This window comes from Mastomys coucha, unplaced genomic scaffold (genome assembly GCF_008632895.1).
Source record: "Mastomys coucha isolate ucsf_1 unplaced genomic scaffold, UCSF_Mcou_1 pScaffold22, whole genome shotgun sequence".
NCBI classification, from domain to species: domain Eukaryota; kingdom Metazoa; phylum Chordata; class Mammalia; order Rodentia; family Muridae; genus Mastomys; species Mastomys coucha.
In genome coordinates this window covers 178655404-178676997 of record NW_022196905.1, presented here as the reverse complement: position 1 = coordinate 178676997, position 21594 = coordinate 178655404, and the positions used below count along the sequence as shown (strand labels likewise).

Below are 21594 nucleotides of genomic sequence, written 5' to 3'. Positions count from 1 at the left end.
GGTGAGTTCCTAGCACACTAGTACAAGGACATATTTGGAAGAGCAGGCAGGACAGCATAAAGCGTTCCGCAGCTCTGATCTCTCGCTCCCTTGCTCCCTCTCACTTTCGATTCTGGAGAGGTGGCAAATGTTCATTTGAATGATACCTCTCTTCCTTATAGCGAGCCGCTTCTCTCTCCAAGTCCTCCTCTTTTGACGGGCTCAATTCCTCAGAGCTATCAGGCTTGAAGAGCTTCCGTCTCGAAGCTCCATCTCTTTCTCTGCTTTTCTCTCTGGGTATCCTTTCCCTTATCTCTCGCTTCCGCAGGTCGAGCAGAAGGGCCTGTACTCTTGGGTATATCCTTTTTTCTCTTTCTCTCCCTTTTCTCCTGGCTAGACTCCATTCTCTCATCTTTTCTCTCCCTTTTATTCTGGCTAGCTTTTACTCTCCCTTCTGTTTCTGACATGCTATCTTGTAACTCCTCAAGTGCCCCCCCACCCCCCGACACCACAAAGGCGGGGCATTTCTCATCCTCCAGGCAAGAAGGTATAACAAGCGCCATTAGCACAATTTCTAACCCTGAGAAAGGGTCGGAGGAATTAAAATCAAGCAGCATGCCTCTCAGAGCCTACCCTGTCCTGCAGTTCTGAAACCTACCAGTTGTTGTAAGGTTCTCCAGGCACCAGCTGTAGCCTGCGCAGTCGTCTCGCCAGCAAGAAGACACGCAGACACTAGGTTCCTTCTGCAGCAATGTTTATTGTCCTCATCCATAGGGTAAAAAAGGGGTCGAGCCCAAAATCCGCACTGCTTATATACACCACAGTGCGGCGTATCTGCCCACAGTGTGGCGTGTCTGCCCATGATTGGCTGTTCGCTCATTACCTACATAACGCCCAGGGATGGGCCGTGACATGGCGTCTTTTTCACTCTACGCACATGCGCAAACAGTTGTTTACTAGGAGTTGACAGAGGAAGTAGGCACCATCTTGCCATGGCGAATGTCTCTCCAGCTTCACCGCTCCCCACAGTATTTGTTATTAATTATAATATTGGTTCATTACTTATGAAACCATGCTTCTTAATGTGAAACCCCTAGTTATTTTTATGCTTGGGCACTGGTAAAATGTGTTTTGGTTTATATAAGCATTCATGTTATGAAACTTATTATATAGTTTCAAAATTATAAAAAGTTACAATAAATCAGTTACAACTATGAAGGGTAAAGTTGAATATTATTAGTGCTATATCTCTATAGTAGCTAGCATTTTATTTTTAATATTTAAATGTAGAAGATTATATAGTTATATATGCTGTTACGGAACATACAGTAAAGTTGTTCAAGTTGAGACAACACTTTATCTGGAATATCCTACTACAGTATTGTGGGAGCAAATATTAAGCACTTGAGACCCTTTATGTCGATCACCTTCCCTACAAAAGGTCTTGAAGGAATTGTAGGTTCTGGGTTTCTAAAGAGATCTTTATGAAATGTGATGTCTTTAGGTCAATTCCCAAGTAAAAAATGAGAGAGATAATCAAAGGAAGAAGAAAATATCTTTAAAAAGATTTGTGCAGTCACGCTGTGTCAAGAGCTTGAATATTATCAGGAGGCAATTTCTTCCAGAGACAGTGTTATTCTGAAAAGCAACCTGTGAGAATAAACTCAGATATTGTATCTAACTAAAAAGGAAGAAGAGAGGATGAGGATTAAAGAAAATGGGGAGTTCAAAGAAGAGATAGTGTCTAGAAAGAAAATGGGGAGATGGAAAGAGAGAGAGAGTCCTGAATCTAGGACTTAGTGCTCCAGTTAGGTAGTTCACAATTTTTGTATCTCCAGTCTCTTATAACTAGCTCTATGAGTAATTCTAAAAAGAGAATGAGCGTGTCATCTCTGACCTGATAGTGTCTTTCCTGACCTCTCTCTAGTGTCATTCACACACTGTTCCCTCAGGAACATCACAAGAAGAGTTAAACAAGTTTAATTTTCAGCACCCAATCTTACATCTTTATGCTGCTTAAATCCTACTCCTCTTCTTTTATCCCCTCTTCTCCCATCCTTCAGATTAATACCGAGAATACCCTGATATACAGCTTATATGAAGCATGTAAAGAACAAAATCTTTCCTAAGTAAAACACTAGACTAATTTAAAATAGTCTATGAGTATGTGAATGATAATAATTTATTCTAAAGATTTTGTGTTCTGGAAGTACTCTATGATCTGTCCACCATAGTTTAATGAGGCAGGTCCAAACCAAAGAAGTATATGCTAGAAAATCAGTTAGTTAAAAATAAATAGCTTGTAAATGAAAAAAATTGAAGGAATAAAAGATACCATTTAACACATTTAACACAAAGATTACCATCCAGATTCTTCTGTCGAGTCACATAGTTTAGATTCTAATCCCTACCACAAGGTGATTGACTGAAGTGGAGAAGGCAGCCTTTTTGCTCAATGATCAGCTTTCCCACTCCTTAACTTGAAATATCGTAACATTAAACCTTACTTTGATGATTCAAATACAGTGAGGAAAATGATTGTTTCAGAACTTAAAAATGTTTCTTCAGGAGACTTGAAGAAATTCTGAAACAATAGTTTAGTAACTGCTGCTCTTAGGAATACTGTTGCTTAAGGTCTTGCCCTTAATTTAAAGGTCTAGGAATGGGGCCAAGAGGTAGCGGGAGAACTTAGGAGATTTAAAACACTGTAGTTCAAGAACCAGCAACTACATATGAATAGACAAAAATTCGTGATGGGATTCTTCTTTTTACGCAACAAATTGTGATAATTGATACATGTTCAAGTATATACATGTGTGTATACTAATAGAAAGATAGAGAGACTGTACACAACCAGAAGCATCCTCCAGATCACACCCATTCTGACTATTTATTGACGATAAGAAGTAACACCCATGAAATAAGGAAAACTTGGGTAATTTTTCAGCCTATTTCAAGGCGCAAAACTTGTGTAATTTTTCAACCTGCTTCAAGCCTAGAGGGTGACTGCACTGCAGCAGAGTGGAAAGGCATTGTACCCGATAAGGTAACATTTGAGGAGATATAGGCACTAAGCACTATTTTTATTCTCCTTTTTCTTGGGCCTTTGCTAGAAAGTACTGGTTTATTCTATAACATGTTCTATATAGTAATGTATATTATGAATTACCAATTGAGAACTCATGCAATGGTTTCTTAAATTGGTTTGAAAATGGATCTTTCTTATCACTAATATAATTCTGGCATTCTATAAAACACAGTTGGAAGAGACACACATATATAATAGCAAGCCTTTGGACTGCATACATTTATTGAAATATTAACATGTGTAAATACTTCAGCCACTCATTTGGTGATAGCATTATTATTTATTTACATTTAAATGAAATTCCAGATGCCCTATTTAACAATACAGTGTTCATTTTAATACCATCACATCTAACCTAATTTATTCTTCCATAATCTGTCTCTATCCAGACCACTGGTCATTTCAAGGATGTATCTTTAATCCAAAGCATTACTTTCATTAAATTTTTACAAATTTAATTATATAATCCATACTACAATCTCTCAAAAATATTTTTCTATGGAGTCTTCTAAATATTTCTTACTGTGAAAACACATTTGCAAAGGTATATTATTTATTCTAACTATTCCTGCTGTGTTATCTCAGAATTATTTTACACAGAATTTTATATGTGTAATGTTCCATTTAAGATAATATAATTTCCTAATTCTATCAAGTATATGTCAAATTTTGAGTACTTTTTTGTTCTTTATTTGTGTATTATAAGATGTACTAAGAATATCATTTTTATTCTGTATTAGATGATTGTGACCTATCTGGTTTGTAACATTTCCATAATTTCATTTTTTTAAATATACTCTTTATTTACATGTAAATTTCTCCTTTCCCAGTTTCCCCTCCAAAAAACAAACAAACAAAAAAAACAACAAGAACAAACCCCTTTTGCCTCCCCCCTCCCCATGCCTGCCACCCCACCCTCTCCCACTTATTGGCCCTGGCATTCCCCTACACTGGGGCACAGAACCTTCACAGGGCCGAAATCCTCTCCTCCTATTGATGATCGAATTTGCAATCCTCTACTATACACATGCTGCCAGAACAATCAGACCTACCATGTGTAGTCCTTGGTTGGTGGTTGGAACTCTGGGAGCTCTGAGGGTACTAGTTAGTTCATATTGTTGTTTGTCCTAAGGGGCTGCAAACCCCTCAGCTCCATAGGTCCTTTCTCATACTTTCATTTTTTAAATGGTTTTCATATTAAGCAAATATGTTTCCCATGTAAATAATCAATTATTTCTCAGTAGAGTAAGAAAGAAAATGTATCATAGAGTAGTTGGAAAAATATTTCAATATTTTTTCAAAATAGCTTTTAGTATATTCCTATTATGATTTTCTCTCCCCCAACTACTTCCAGATAACCCCCAATTCCCTGCCCACAAAATTTGACATACTTCCTTTCCTCTGTTATTAGAATACAAACAGAAATATAAAAATAATATTATAAATTTCAATAAAATAATGACAAACAAACTAGTATAGGACAGAATATCAAGAACAAAACCAAGAAAACAAAAGAGAAAGAACTGAAGAAAAAGCTTAAGAAACACACACAGATGTAGAAATAAATATATTACCTGCACAGAAATCCCATAAACACAAAGCCTGGAAACTATAATACATATGCAAAGGGTCTATAAAGGCAGGGAAAAGCTCTATAAATGAATTATGAGACAAAGAACATCTAAAATTTTCATTGAGTTTATTTTCTCTTGTTTATGTACTACTGGACATGGATTCCAGCCTTCAGATTGGTTTGTATACACAGAGGACATTGGAGAAAACTATTTTTCACTCACGAGCAGTCATCAATTTCCTATCATCAAAGTGGAAGGAATCTTACAGAAGAGGTGGCAGAAAGATTTTTAAAGTAAGAAAGATGGAACATACTGATTAAACAAGATAACCACAGTAAGGCCAGTTCACATAGGAACTCAAAAGGCTATGGCAGTATGCACAGAGCCTGCACAACTGTTGACCTTATGGGCCCCAGTGCTGAGTAGGGGAGTGGACTGAAGCCTACATCCCTAATACAGAAGCTATGTCCAATTGGCATTTCAATATTTAATGTGCTTGTATATTAAGAAAAAATAATTCATATGTCTGAAGGAATGCTGGTATAATTAACTAGTGTGAACTAGCCATAATACATATTGTCATATTTTAACACACAAGTATATGTTATATATTCTTTTATAAATTAACACAAGAGATCAATAAACTGTGTAGTTTGAGCAACTATTAGAAAAGAAAAAATGATATCTTAGATGATAGAGATGATAGTAATAACAATAATCTTTAACAACATTTGAATGCAGAACTAGAAGACAAATTTCAAATTTCTCTGTGTATCAACTGCTAGCACAATAATATTTATTTCTTAATTATATGTAAAAAATAAATAATCCAATTGAAGTGAAGGAAAATACATGCTAACAGAAAAAAACATAATAAAAACACTCCTATAAAGCTGCTGTCAACTTTGTTTGTTTTTCCTCCTGGTCTTGGAACAAAACAGCTCATTATAATATATAAATAACATCAGAAAAAATAGGTGAGAAAAAGAAAATGCTTATCCTTCTGAAAAGATATTTCTCCTTTAATTAAGAACTCGAAATGGAATGTACTTTATCAATACAATTTTCATTAATGAATGCATATCAAAAGTCCAAATGTGATTTTTATTCTGCTTTAATAGCTTGATATTTCCTTTTTCTATGAATTATCTTTCAGTTTATTAAAGATAGTATATCCTAATATTTCACAAATAACTGCCAAATTAGGCTCTGGTTTTATTCTATTTACCACTTACAAGCTTCTTTCTACATTGAAGTTTGCAATGACCGATACCATTAGTGTATCAAAAAAAAAATAAGACATATAATTACCTCCCTTCTTCCTGGTTATGAAATATAGAATGCTCATTATTTAAAAGAGAATATTTGCCTTTAAAAAATAATGTCTAAAATCTGTAATTCATTTTCTTGTATGTTGCTGTTTCAACACTCTTTGAAAGTGTTAACAATAAATAACCTATAATTTTATATGCATACTTGATGAATAGACACAAATCATTTTATTTAAAGCACCCTAACAACAAACTAACCATGCTTATCTTACTGTCTCACTGTTAATGTTTTTTTTTTTTCACGTTTTAACTATACCTCAAGGAAACAAGGCCTCTAGATACACTTGAGACTGATACACATATGAATTCACAGAGATTGTGGCAGTATGCAGGAAGCCTACAAAGGTCTAAATCAGATGATGTACCAGTGCTGAAAGAGGAAGAGGGCATGGCCACCCATCCAGAAACTATCTCAAAAGGCAACCCCTTGGAAAGGAAAAAAATATGTTTTATCCCACAGAGTCACTCTAGTTACATAAACCACACTCAGAGTACCATGCCCAACAGTAGATGACCAAAACAAAACAAACTCACTAGTATTTTTGTATATATTTTATCCCATAGTATGTTGTTTTGATTTTTTTCTTTTTTTTTCTTTTGGTTTTTCGAGACAGGTTGTCTCTGTGTAGCCCTGGCTGTCCTGGAACTCACTCTGTAGACCATGCTGGCCTTGAACTCAGAAATCTGCCTGCCTCTGCCTCTGATGTGTTGAGATTAAAGGCATGCACCACCACTGCCTGGCTTGTTTGAGCATTTTTTATCTTACTAATCTTGTGCTTATATTTTATGGTTTTCATTTTTTTATTTTTATGGATTTGGTTTTTTGTGTAGGTGTGGGTGTCTGTGTGTATGAGTGTGTGTGTGTTTGTGTGTGTTTTTTGTTTGTTTGTTTATGCCTGTTTGCTGAAAGAAAGACAGACAGAGGGAGAGGGAGAGGGCGGGAAGGAGGGAGGGAGGGAGGGAGGAAGAAAGGGAGACTGAGATAGAGAGACCTGGAATGAAATGAAGGATGGGAAAGCATGATTCAAATATATTGCAGAAAAAAAGGTACTTTCATTAAATAAAATAAGTACAGATAGCCAATAATTATCTGAAAATGTTCTTGATGTGCTTAGCCATCTGTAAATTATAACTATGTTGGTTCTCTAAAACTCTCCAGTCAAAACATTAATCATCAAATAGCAGCAGGTGCTTTAAAGCAACAGCAATGCTGACAAGTACGTACAGGTTGTGCTGACAAGATTGAGGCTTAATTATCTAGAGCTGGCACAGTCTGTGACCTACAAGAAACTCTGAACTCATTAAACTCTTTAAGGGCCTGTAAGAGAAGAAAGAAAATTCACACACTCTCACAAACTTAGTGGATGAAGCAAAACAGTTTGTAACAACTTTAATTTTTTCCTTCAGTCTTCTTTTAAATGAGATATTTTATTATAAGAAAGATAAAATAGGCCATTCATGTAGAGAGAAAGAAAGGGGAGGAAGGAGAGGGGAAGAGAAAGAGAAAGAGAGAGAAGGGAGAAGAAGAGAACAAGAGAACAAGAAAGGAAAGCAAGAGAGAGAACAAAGAACAAGAGAGGAAGAGGGCAAGGGAGGAGACAAAGAGAAAGAGTCTTTCAGTCTTTACATATCCCCTAAGACAAGGTTCTTTATGTAAGAGAAGTAGCTACCTCATTAAAAAAAATAGATTAAATATTACACAAAAGGGAGTTACAGAAGGATTCTTAACTATAAGTTCAAAGAAGTAGTTTTTAATCTATCTTTCTATCTTTCATTCTATAAGCTCATTAAAAGTTAAAAGCAATAGTTTTTATGGAATAAAATTAGTCACTTCCTGTTTATGACCATGAATTCCAAGACCTGTGTCCTCCTCCCTAAACCTAATCTTGAGTGAATGTTTGATCAACTGTTCCAAGCCTATTTCTCTTCCTAGTGCAGTTTAAATGGTTGTAACACATGAAAGCTCATTGAACTCCTTTTCTAGTCCTATACAGCCTTTACTATTTTGCAAAGAGGAAGCACATTCTATATTTGATTCGAAGTTTTAAGTTTCTATCAACTCTCTTAACTTCTTAAAATTCTTTTAATCACATCAGTAATTCTATCAAATCATTACCAAGAATCATAAAATCATCAAGTCATCTAAATGGCATTACTTCATGAAAGTTCATCTTCATGTTGATTTTGTAAGAAAGTTGTCCAAGAGAGTGGGCTGATACTGAGGAGTCAATCATAACACACTACAGGTAGAAAAGATCTTTCTTTACCCAATCACACACCATGTCAGAAAAATTAAGAATACAGCAATGAAGACCATGAGAATGCAGAGCAGCAGCAAGAAGAAATCCTGGGATGAATCTCCTGGGTCATTGTCTTTCCAGGATTCACCCATTGCAGCCATTCAAAGTAGTGGGCCATATCCAGGAAACTCACGCCCACTGCAGCTCCTCCAGCAAAGCATCTGCCAGAGTTTCTCCAACCAGGTCTCCAATAGGACCTATTTTCACTATCCCTCAGACTATTATAAATATAATCTAATTATGTGTAACACAGAGTTATCTGCACAAACATGTTTTTCAGTAATATGTATAATGCCAAGTTATTGTATTACTATAGATATCTACTAGCAGAGAGCTATAAACAAAATACGATTCACACATATAATAGTTTTTGGCTGTCCTAAAGAATAATGAAGTCTTTTGAATGAAAATGACTAACTGCAGCTCATCATATTGTCACAAAAGATAGACATAGAAATCTAAATATTGCGTTTTTTCTCTCAAATATGAATATATACATGACACGAAAAAGTAGGAGCAATATATCTGAGCTAAGAAAGCAGAGGAGCAGCACCAAGGGCCAGGTGGACAAAGAGGAAATCTCATTAGATTGATAAACTGTCCTACTTGATTTTCTGTGAACAAACTATCCTTAGGAAACCCATCACTATATATATATAATGAATATATACCAATTTGAAAGTGGAAAGAATAAGCATGTATGATAAAGAGAGGAAAATGTAAAGTACAAAGATGATTGAGTTTGCTAAGGTGAGAGAACCAAGCTAGAAGCTTAGAGGAGAGATAGACTAGATTCTATTATACTCTGATGTTTGACAATATCATCCTCAAGAGAAAATGTTTACATTATTTGCAATAAGGTGTTGAAAGGACCAAGATGATAATGAATCTGAAACCTGGCAGTAAGTATAAAAAGTATTTCTGATGGTGGGGTGAAGGGCAATTAGATTTTCTTAGCATTTCATAAATATTACTGGACTTAATAGACAAATATAATAGATATAGAGAGTTTTAATTCGATAACACCGTGTAGAAGATATGGAAATTGAAAGACTATTCAATTTTAATAGCAAACAGGATAAATACAAAGTGGCATAAATAAAGACATGGTATAACCAGCTAAAACCACAACATTCTGTAAGAATTAGTCCAAATGCACTCAGGGTCATTCCATTTAAAGTAATTTTCGTGGTATAATTGCTTAAATGTCTGGGGTCATTTTTTTATGACAAACAAAAGAGCATGCTAAATTAAAGATACTAAAATTAAAATTGAAAACTTACTACAGTTTAAATACACATATCATAAATGATAGCATAATGTTTAACATTACATGTCCAGTTTTCCTTTATCGTGTTATTAAAATTAATTTAATAAAATTAATTATTATTAAAGAAATTTAAGATAAACTTAGAATAAGATAACATTTGTGATAGAATTTGTTTCTTCTATCCTTAGAAGTTGTAGAAAAGGTGTTTGATATTTCCACAGAAAGTGCAGAGAGCATTTCAGAACATGTCTTTTTCAGCTGTCAATTGAGACCATCTATAGATACTGACTCTGAGGTCTAGCCAAGAAAATCCCCAATTTAAAATATTTTTTTCACTGTTTGAGGTTTATTTGGTGTTTTCATTGGCATGACACTTGAATGGTTGGTTCCATCATCCATATGCAGATCTTACATTTCCCATAATATTGCAATGTATGCTACTGACACATATAATACATAAAATATCTTGTAGAACATTTATGCACAAGATATGCAAAATGGACTTACACACTGGAGCCAGGTTATCACTAACTGGGAACTCGTTGGCCTAGGCCATGCTTCTGCTGCTCGCCCGTCGCCCCCCATCATGCATTACAGTATTTTTATGTTAGTTATTCTAGCTATCTTATCTCTCTAGATTCCTGAGAATTCTTCCTGTCTTCTTAACTTTGCAAATAGTATTAGTGTCTTCTTAACCTCATTATATCTAGAAAAAAATCCCCTGAAATTCCTTCACCTTGAACAACAAAAAGACAAAGTTGTATTTTCTAATGATAAAGTTTTCTTTTGAACTCTCAGATTTAACTTGCCCAGAATATTACTATATTCCTATTTTTAAATCTCCACTTACTGTGTTTGCTTTTTTTCCTCTCACCTTAAAGATTCTTTTTTTTTATGTCTGCTTTTGCTTTTCAATGAGAAATAAACAAAAACAGTCTCATTTATCTATTAAGGAGAAATAGACATTTTCAAGGAAAATAATTTTTCACTATTTAAGAATACTACATCCATAATGCTTTCATTTTTTAAATGTAAAATACCTCTTGTCTCAGTTAAATGAGAAACATATAAAAATATACTTGTTTGTCATCATAGTAATTTTTCATTGATAATTAATTTTTCATATAGTTACTTATTTTAGTTGGTTTCCATGAAAAACATATGTGTCCTACCTCTATTTTTGCACTTATCTCAGTGAATTCATTTCTGCCTAGCAAGCTTTAGTTTAATTAATTAAGAAACTATGTCTCTTCCCATGAGAATACTGAAGCTTACCATTTCACAATCACTTCATAAAATTCCCTCCTCCTCCTCCCCTCTCCTAACATATCTTCCTGTTTCCCTTTCCCTCACCATTGTCTCTAATTCATTCTTCCTTATTCTGTGTTTCTCATGGGTCACTTCCTATTGCTATAATCACAATGTTACTGTACCTGATTGGTCTCTTTCTACTTGTAGAAGGTAGAAGTTCATGTCACCATGTCCACTTGATTCCTCTTCTATAATTGAAACGTCTCTGCGGCAGGAGAAGGAGATGTCCCCCTAGATAAATTAGATGAAACGAGTGACTCAGAAGTGTGAAGAGTAGCATTAGCATGCCAAGAATCTATATAAAAGCCATGTGTGCAGAGTGCCTGACCCTAATGCCAGCAATCTGGAAGTAGAGGCAGGGGACCATGAAGCAAATTCTAGTCTAGCCAGATTCTGTGCATTCCAATGTCACTGAAAAATGAAATGGTACAAAGATGTGCCAACATACATGTATATCCATACACATATATGCACACACTACACACAAACATTTACTCATGCAAAATAAATACTTGTCTTAATGTATATAACACCTTTTCCTACCTGCAGAACTAATACTTATCCAAAAAGTTCTCTTTAATTTTAAATATATATTTGTGCATTGAACCTAATAGTTATCCTCGTGATAGATTCAAATGTGCCTTAATCATGCTCACTTCTACATTGTTTTCTGAAGATGTACTGGTTGATTAACTAGAAAATGCTGCAAAGATACTCATGAATTTTATGTACAATTTTACTATTCCTCTTTATAAGATAATAACTTTCACTCATGATTTTGAAGGCCAGAATAAATGATAAATACTATTTTTTCTGTGTCATCAATGAAATTAGTCATCAAGTCTGTACATTTTTCTTCCGTGACACATCACATACTTATCAGAAGTCTTATGTTATTAACAGCTTTTAGTCCTTTGTAATAATTCTGCTAGATATACTGTCCTGAAACATATAAATCATCTCAAGCCAGTGAGCTATTTAAATACGTTTTATAATTCTTCATTCATAACTTCACTTAGGAACAGCATATTTAGCACAGCAAACACTGTGTTCCTTGCCAACGAGTATTCCAGACAACATATATCCCAAGCTGTTTCCTCTCCAAATATTCCCAGTTAAACAACCCAACATGAACCAGAAGCAAATGTCATTAAAGTAGCCATTGCCCCTCCCCCCACAATAACTTCCTGTTTAACTCATTTGCAATATTTTTATACAGTTGGCCTCCTACTTTGTTACTATATATGGGATGCAATTTCCAAGTTAATTCAACCCTGATTTAATTTTGCCTCATCATCTTTATTTTTAAATATAATAATCTCCCCAGAGACAAATGTTTGTCAGGTAAAACATGTGTTTCAAGATTTTTGTTCAAATGAACCACGTTTTCTAATACCAATTATTAATTAGTGGTTGAAATTATTATATAAATGAGACTGTTGTATAAGCTTTATACTTGTAATAATATCATTAGTTTTATACTTGTAACAATATTATTAGACCTCTGCAAATGTTTGATAATAATCACATAGCTACTGTCACATCTAAGAAAGATTTGAAAGTATGAAGAAAATATTTATTCACAGAAAATAATAGATTCTTATCAAACTTGAAGGACCCATCAGCTTCTTTATCACCTGCCTGCCCTTAGCATGCAAAGCAGTGCCCTCTATTGCATATAAAATGCTGTGATCTTTTCAATCTCTTGTTTTTGGTTTTTGGTTTTCTTAAATCATCATAGATTTGAGCTCAGTATTTTCTCAATTTGGCCCTAAGAAAATTATGGCCAGATACGCATTCTCTACTCAACCTAAAAGTGAACTATATTTCATTGCTTGTAGGATGGTATGGGGAATCTGAGAGTCACCAAGAAGGGAATTCGACTTGAAGGTATATCTGAGTTTCTACTACCATTGTATGTGAAAGAAATTCATTCCAGAAAGGTATGTGATATAGCTTTGGCTTACTCTAAGATAATTTAGAGTTTATGTTTTCACTCAACAGAGGAGCATCAAATTTCCCTATCTCCTTCCTTTTGCATTCAATTTCTTTAAGCTAAAGACTTATTTGAAGAAAGTAAAAGAATCAATTGAAGAAAAATAGAAAGGGTTATCTTTAAATTGGCAAATCAGAAAGCACTAAACTGAAGTTCTTAATGGCTTTTAGACTATGAGTTGTGTTCCTCTTATTCTATTGAAGTTAAATGCAATGGTAGCATTTAAAAAAAAGAAGTGTTTATGAGTTTTAAATTATTTTCCCAGGAATCATACATGTTGGTGAATTATCCATTCAAAGTATCATATATTTTCCCCTTAAATGTAAAATGCATTTCTAAGAGTACAAAAGTTTGAATATAAAATTATTACATATTTTAACTAATACCAGAATGTTTGCCTTTTGGAAAAATGGATTTGTACTACATATTTTATCACTTAGCAGCATGCTAAAAGAAAATAAGACTGAAGCTTCGTGATTGCTCATTTTGACTTAAGATTTTTTACTTAGAAGGTCGAAAGAAGTCTATGGCATCAGTATATTTCCAATTTATCAGAAGTTTTTTTTTTTTTTTATATGGACCTGTGGAAATGAATTCATTAGGATAGAATGAAAGCATTATTTTTAAAAGTGACAGAACTGAATTTGTTTTATATAAACTTATTTTATGTTAAAATAATGATAATTGTTACCAACATAATATCTTAGAAAATTTGTACAGTAAAATAACATTTAAATAATTTCCCTTAAGCCTTTTTTCACTAATATCAAAATAGGATGAAGAGGATTTATTTTTAAAAATTGAATTATGATAATTGTATCGACAAATTTTAATAATATATGAACTATACAGAATTTTGACTATACTTCATTTAGTACACTTTTAGTAGAATACATTTAGTTTTGCATCACTTCCCAGATTTCAGTTATTCTCTGAAAACATTGATGAGAACTGATTTTATCTCTAGCCCAAATTCTACAGAGTATATCAACATTATAACCTGAGTGTACTAGGTGGTGGTAGTTGGACATCAAATCTTTCTACACAGACTAGCTGATGTCTGCCGCACAAGCATCTCCAAACTCTGCTATATTGATTGAGAGCTACAATCCACCACCACCATCACCACCACCACCTCCACCACCACCACCACCACCACCACCACCACCATCACCCTGTCACATCTCCATTCTTTGCTACTGGTCATCTGTATGTCCTGTGGGTTTTCCTGCTAGTAGTTAGCAAGAAAAGTACAGCATGAGAGATGGTGACCTCAGTGTCCAGAAAGGACATCTGAACTGATAACAGAATAGAAAATAGACTTAGTCCTTGGGAGATTTCACTATACATGAACTACAAAAAGATAAAGCCAACATCTACTTTATAATCAATTGGTGTACAAAACAATGAACTCTTGTGGCCCTGAGGTCTGAGGACAGCTCTTAGGAATGAGTTTTCTACTTCCACCATGAAGGGCTGAGGGGATAGACTACAAACAGTCTAGTGTGACAACAAGTATTTGACCTTCAAAGACTACTTGTTACAATTCTCTTGCCCTTGAGTACCTATAGTTTTTTTTTTTTTTTTTTTTTTAATGCTGGCTGTAATGCTTATTTACTTCACTATTTGGTGTAGCCAGGCACACAATTTCTCTCAGCATTAATTTTTAAGTTAATAATGGCAAAATGTATTTAGATGCTTATATCTTGAAATTATTGCTTAAGTCACTAATAATACTAGAAAAGGAATTTTAATTAAATATTTGAGATGTATGTCTGTAGATATTGTTCCATATATTTTCTTAATTTTTGTTATATGTTTTGCTTAGTGTGTGTGTGTATGTGTGTGTGTGTATGTGTGTGTGTGTGTGTGTATGTGTGTGTGTGTGTGAACATCACTGAAATCGTGTGGCTCTGAAGTCTTAAGACATGTTTTAGGAGTCAGTTTTCTCTTTCTAACACATGTCTTGAGGAGATAGGACACATATAGTCCTGTGTGACAGTAAGTACTTTACCTTCCAGGACTTATTGTCAGACCAGTCTTCTCACTACATTCTCATTACATATTAAAATGTACACAAAATTACCAAAATCCTATAATATTCAGGTAAGAAATCTATTAGATTCAAAAGCCATCTTAAAAATCATAATTAGCTGAAAAGGTTACATCATATTATTTTTATTTTTGCATATATCTCTCCACTTAATTTCAGCCTGCTGTCTCTTTCTATTTAGCCAGTAGATAATATTTAAAATCACTTTCTAGTAGCAGGACATTGTAGCTCAAACCCATAATCCTAGCACTTAGCAGGTTATTACAAGATTGTTGCCATGGGTTTAAGGCCAAAATAACTCCTAGACTAGACTGGGTTTTATAGTTATTTAGGAGTTTAATCCAATACAAGAAAGCAAGATTCATTCTGAATAGAAAGTACTTCTCTCTATAAACACACTTTATATTACCTAACCTGATGACACATGGTCTGGGTTTAATTTTCCAGGAAACAATTCTCTTCTGCTGTACCTGCTACTCCATCCACACAAACATCCCACTCTCACACACTGTACACACACACACACACACACACACACACACAAACATACATACAAATACTACTACCAAGAATCTTTAAGTACCTTCTATTATCAAAACAACTTTTTATCTTACTCATTTTTAAGCTGTCCTCATTTTTATCTTACCTTTCTAAGCTGTCCACAGAACAGTGTATTTAAAGATACATAGTATATATTCTACCCTGAATATAGTCAATGCCCTATTATAAATTATTAAAGTTGAACAATATCGAGCAGTACTAAGCAGTTTGTGAAGGTAAATGAGATATTTTTCTTCAGCTAGGAAAAACACAAAAGTTGTATAATTTGGGTGACTGAGAAAAATGATTCCATATATACCTTCAAGGCTTATATTCTAATATTATGACAAAAATCTTTGAACATCAGGAAATCAAGATGATAACATTTGAATGTAAGTGGTATGCAGGATGTTAATGGGATTAAATAATATACATTTTAACTGAATGTAACCAATAAAAATTGCATTGTGCTATTTTATTGAGCCTGTAATCATCTGAGACTAACTGAACCATGACATTGTATTGTTTAATTTTTTTTCCTAGTCAATGATATTTACTTAAATTGCTATGTCATTTGACAGGATTCTCAGAACTATGTTTGACAGGCTAATAATTATTCCCAACCAGCTACTCTCAGATAATTCCATCTCCAGAGTATTGACAGGAAGGCAACAGTCTTGAATCAGTTGACTTCCAAGTGAACAGTATGGAAAAGGCTCAAGTTGCCTTGTCCATGTATGTGGGTCCACTCCTGGGATCCTGTCTCAATGCCCAGTTACTTTAAGTTCTGTGCTTTGTGTATTGGAGTCGTTATAGAGCTCATACATGAAGCCATTGAAAAGGCTGTCACAAGCAAGTGATTTTTATCCCTATGTAGTACCATGTTTAGTTCATTTTCTGTCTTACTGACCACAGCAACCCCCATCCCCTCATGCAGTACACTTTCTCCAACACATACTGATTTATACAAATAAATAGTAGAGAATTTCAAAATTAATTTATCATCATCATGATCATTATGCTTTTTCAGCTGGATGTTTAAAATTGGAGACATTTTATTATACTGTTTATATTGTTTGTTTAAGCCAAATATCTCTCTCTCTCTCTCTCTGTATATATATGTGTTGTGTGTATATATGCACAATTTATATAATCCTTACATTAAATAATAGAAACAACACACTAACATGTGTTAACTATCATCAAAGTATTAGTAGTTATCTGCAAAATAAAATTATAAAGAAAACATTTGTAAAGAAAATTGTGCACACACTCTTTTAAATGAATATGGTTTTTAACAGAAAAAAACAAAGTCAATTGAAAAACTGCTAGCTCAAATACATTCTGAAGAATAATAGCATTTTTAAACCTGGCTTTATGGTTAAGAATTAATGATTATGAATATGATTGAGGAGCTGGATGTATTAGCCTCGTGATTAATGTCACAGAGCACTTGTTAGCTCCCTGTGGTGTAAATTGAGATGATTATCTCCTCTCAAATCTCTTCTCCTCATTCCTCACCTTCAGTTCTTTTTTAACAGTATCACTTTAACTTTGTCATAGTCAATATCTGCATTCTGCTTTGCTGGTTTACTATCTGACAATGTGGCCTTGACTCTGTTCATAGGCAGTACCGTAGCCATCAGTAACTTTTCCTTTGATGTGGACAATCCTGTAGGCATCCCGTATTCTGATGACTCCTTGTGCTCATGTGTCAATTATTGAAATATCTACCCTGTCTTATTGCTGCTTTCAGTGTTTTATGGGAATAACAATGATGGAACTTTCTTTTTCTTCAGATATGTGAATATTTGTCTAGCAAATAGTTGTCCATTTAGCACTGACTATTGCCATACACTGTTAGAGAACACCCTGATGTTTTTCTCCTGTTCATGATGTAATGTCATGACTGGAGATCCTAGAAGTGTTTGAATCCACTTTTTCCACTTCAGGGAAATTTGTATTCTTAAGTCATTTAATAGCCTTAGTGTGGTCTGCTGGTTGGTGATTGGTCATTGTAAGACCAAATGTGACTACTCTTTCTAGAGATCCTCTGGCCTTATCCTTTCAGTAGCTGATAGAACAAGTACTGGGGGCTCTGCTCAGCTGCTTTCAGTCTTACTTGTTGAGATCCTTAGTTCAGAGGAAGCAATCACCCTTACATCACCATATCACATATCTCAGATTATTTAGATGTTTCATACTTTTCTTCTAACTACAAGTGGCTGTCATCAGATCTTCTCTTCTGTGACATTGCTTTCTCCATGTGAATTTGTCCTTCACTCTCAATAATTCCTGTATATTGTATAGTGATGTTTTAATGGGTCTCCAATCTTCATTTTGACACTACAATTTACTTTAATCCCATTATCGAATTGTATTATTAATTAGATGAAACTTAGATAAATTTTGTATTGATTTTAAATGTTAAAACAAATCATTTAACAATAACTATTTGCATATTCTGATGGGTTAAAATTTTATGTAAAACAAAGCAAGCTTTTCTTGTTGTTGTTCCTAAATAAGGTTTCAAAGACTGAGAAGAAAAAGTAACATAACTGATGTGCTCCGTCTTCTGTGGGCTTGATGAGCCCCTGAGTCTCTTGTACCAGGGTGTGGATGAATAAATCTGCAGTTCCTGTGGGCTGTCCAGTCTCTACAAAATTCAGCATGTGCAACATTCAAAGATGAATGAGTTGGATTATCTTAGGGCCTTGTGCTTGTTCCCCGTTTCTCCATGCAGATTGTCATATGTGTTAGACCTATGGTGAATATAAAAACTACTGAAAGAATTAAAAATTCCTGTGGCTTAATTTCTTAAGAAGTGGAGAAGAGAATTTGGAACATTCCTGAGTTTCAATGTACAGCGTTAGATGGGAATTTTCTCTCTTACCCCTCCCCATCCCCATACATTCCTCCTTTCCTGTGTTTGTCACTCCATCTGGTCCTCTCTCTTTATGAATTGCCAATAGATCCCAATACCCTAGTACTGTAATCTGAGTACTCCATTTCATCTTTGGTCTTCTATTATACACTAGTAAATGTCTTTTTTTTTTCTGTTTCTCTTCTGCTCTACTGATCTACTTAAGATGTACACTACAGCTTCAAAGGGTATTCTCTCAACTAGTAGAGATTGTTTCTCATTATTTGTGACTAGGAAACATTTTGCCAGTTATGCATTTTTTTTTCCGAATGAACTTACTCATCAGCCATCAAATTTCATTAAAATTCCTGCTGGGAACATAATGGTGGTTACACTTGGTTTCATGTGAATGTCATCTTTATATTGAGGTGTCCTCACAGCTGGGGACACAGCTTCTCTCAGTGTTCCCAGAAATTCCTTGGCATTGCTCAGAAACTCTTCTTACCATCTTCTTCTTGTCAATACAAATCCCTCTGTAATCCCTTACTGCTCCCTACTAGCTGTAGGCATCAGTTTTATCACTTAGTGAAACCTACTAGCTAGGTGAATGAGTTTCCATTCCCTTTTCTCAGCACCCTTTCTGCTTGTATACTTGTATAGAGCGAATATAATTTCTTGTTTTGTGAATGTAACTTGGGAATTTTTAAAAAACATTTTTAAAATAATTATTTTAATTGAAATAGATATTTTTTGAATTTTGAAAATTAAATTATTTTATTTACATTCCAAATGGTACTCCCTTCCTGGTCCTCTCTCCCAGATATCTTCAGCCCATTCCCATCCTATTTTACCCCCGAGAGAGTGTTTCCCCACCACCACCAACGTACTCTTAGCTTTCCCCTCCCCTAGGGCATCAAGTGTCTATAGGATTAGGTGCATTCCCTCCCACTGAGGCTAGAAAATGCAGTTCTCTGCTGCATATGTGCCCGCAGCATTGACTGCCCATGTATGCTCTTTGGTTGGTGGCTTAGTCTCTGGCAAGTCTGAGGGGTCCAGGTTAATTGATATTGTTGTTCTTCCTAAGTAGTTGCCACCCCCTTCAACTCCTTGAATCCTACTCCCAGTTCTTCCATAGGGGCCCCAACATCAGTCCAATGCTTGACTATAAGTTTCTACATCTGTCTCATTCAGCTGCTATAGGGCTCTCAAAGGAGAACCATGCTAGGCTCCTGTCTATAAGCACCACATGGTATCAGTAGTAGTGTCAGGTTTGTCTGTCCATGGGATGGATCGCAAGTTGGCCCATTCACTGGATGGCTTTTCCTTCACATTCTACTCTACTTTTGTCCCTGGATTTTTTTTAGACAGGAACAATTCTGCTCAGAAATTTTGAAGGTAGGTGGGTGGCCTCATCCCTCTACTGGAGACACTGTCTATCTACTGGAGGTTGTTCCTTCAGGTTCCATTTTCACACTGTTGAGCATTTTGGTCAAGCCCATCCCCAGTAAGTGTTGTGAGCCTCTCATATCCCAGGTCTCAGGGACTTTCTATAGGTTGCATCTGCCCTCAGCCCCATCAGCTGCATATTTCCACTCATTCTCCTGCTCTCCTGGACTTCTCTCCTGTCTTCTCACATACTTGATCCTATCCCCTTGTTTCCCAACTCCCACACAGGTCCCTCCCTCTCTCTGCCTCCTGTGATAATTTTCTTCTCCATTCTCGCTGGAATTGAAGCATCCTCACTTGGAAATAGAATTGTATCACATCTCTCCTTTCCTTTCTCCAGCCCTTTCCAGATACACCTCTTCAAACTACTCCCATGACACTAAACTCTTTTTATCATATTTGTTACTCTCATGCATACACACACACACACAGACACACACACAGAGAAACACACAGAGACACACACAGAGACATGCACACACACACAGAGACATACAGACACATACAAACATACACACAGACACATACACACACACACACACACACACACACACACACATACACAGAGGCAGACACACAGACACATACACACACACATTCAGGACTGAACACTCTGCACTGAACAACCAACAAGGATGCTCAGCTCTGGGAGAGGCTAAATTCTCCTTCTAGCAATCAATAATTGCCTTTAGTTCTTTGTCTAAGGATGAGAATTCACAATACATTTCCCCTCCCACATTAACATGTCTTTTTATAATGTCTTTTAATGTGGTAGATTAAATAATGTTGTGTTTTATTGCATTTTTTATTATAATATCTGAATTTGAGCATCCATTAGAGCTTTGAGTTCCAATCCCTATGATTAAAGAAGTTTGTGACTTAGCCTTGTGCCTTGTATAACCTTTACACCATGCACACATTGAAGTTCATAACAGCCTATAAACCTTAATACTTCTCTACTTTAGTTATTATAAGATAAAGTAAAAGTTTAACAATTAAATTTAACATGATACTCAGTATTATAATTATCATTCTTAATTTATTGAAAGATAAACCCATACCAAATGCATTGTAAATTTTGGGATCTTCAGTAAATACTTTGTCTTCAATGCAATTAGGAAAGAGTCAGGTTTGAAAATACAGCTTGATCAAGTGAAAAATTATATTTAGGGTAAAAGAGAAATTCTAATATAATTGGAAGAGTCCCACAACACCCAGAGGAAGCTCCACTCCCAGGTGTGCTGACACACTCAGGATCAGAGAGCAGACCTAAGGCACAAGCTCTGCAGCCAGTCCCACAACACCCACAGGAAGCTCCACTCCTAGCAAGAACCAACATCTGTCCCAACACTGGGAGTAACTTGGACCAGCGGGACCAGGCACACAAGAACTCCGCCAGCCTAGTGACTTGGGTTCCTTCTGGTCTGTCTGGGCTGGGGTCCAGAGCAGACCTTGGGCGAATGCTATGCAGCCAGTCCCACAACACACAGAGAAAGCCACACTTCCACGTGATCTAAGCCCAGGATCCCAGGATCCCAGGATCCCAGAATCACAGGACCACAGAAACTGCTTGACTCTGAGGAGTTCTGACACAAACAGGATCCCAGGCAGGACAGGCTCCAGTCAGATTTAGCAAGGGCAGGTAGCACTAGAGTTAACCAGATGGCAGGGGGCAAGCATAAGAAAATAAACAACACAAACTAAGGTCACTTGCCATCATCAGAACCCAATTCTTCCACCATAGCAAGTCCTGGACACACCATCACATCAGAAATGCAAGATTCAGATCTAAAATCACTTACCATGATGATGATACAGGACCTTAAGAAAGATATAAATAGCA

General features: G+C 35.4%; 1 protein-coding gene and 1 long non-coding RNA gene across 3 annotated transcripts in view; one reads left to right on the top strand and one right to left on the bottom strand.

The window, feature by feature from the left end:
• Positions 1-21594, top strand: part of Sgcz (sarcoglycan zeta) — a 1052781-nt gene that overhangs the window by 855431 nt on the left and 175756 nt on the right. For both annotated transcript variants that reach the window (XM_031339561.1, XM_031339560.1), the window contains exon 3: positions 12695-12796. In XM_031339561.1, the coding sequence (XP_031195421.1) occupies positions 12695-12796 (102 nt within the window). The remainder of the gene's footprint in view (positions 1-12694; positions 12797-21594) is intronic.
• LOC116069170 overlaps positions 1-21594 on the bottom strand; it is a 107531-nt gene that overhangs the window by 72275 nt on the left and 13662 nt on the right. The window contains exon 2 of the long non-coding RNA XR_004109883.1: positions 10976-11084. This is a non-coding gene — a long non-coding RNA (uncharacterized LOC116069170). The remainder of the gene's footprint in view (positions 1-10975; positions 11085-21594) is intronic.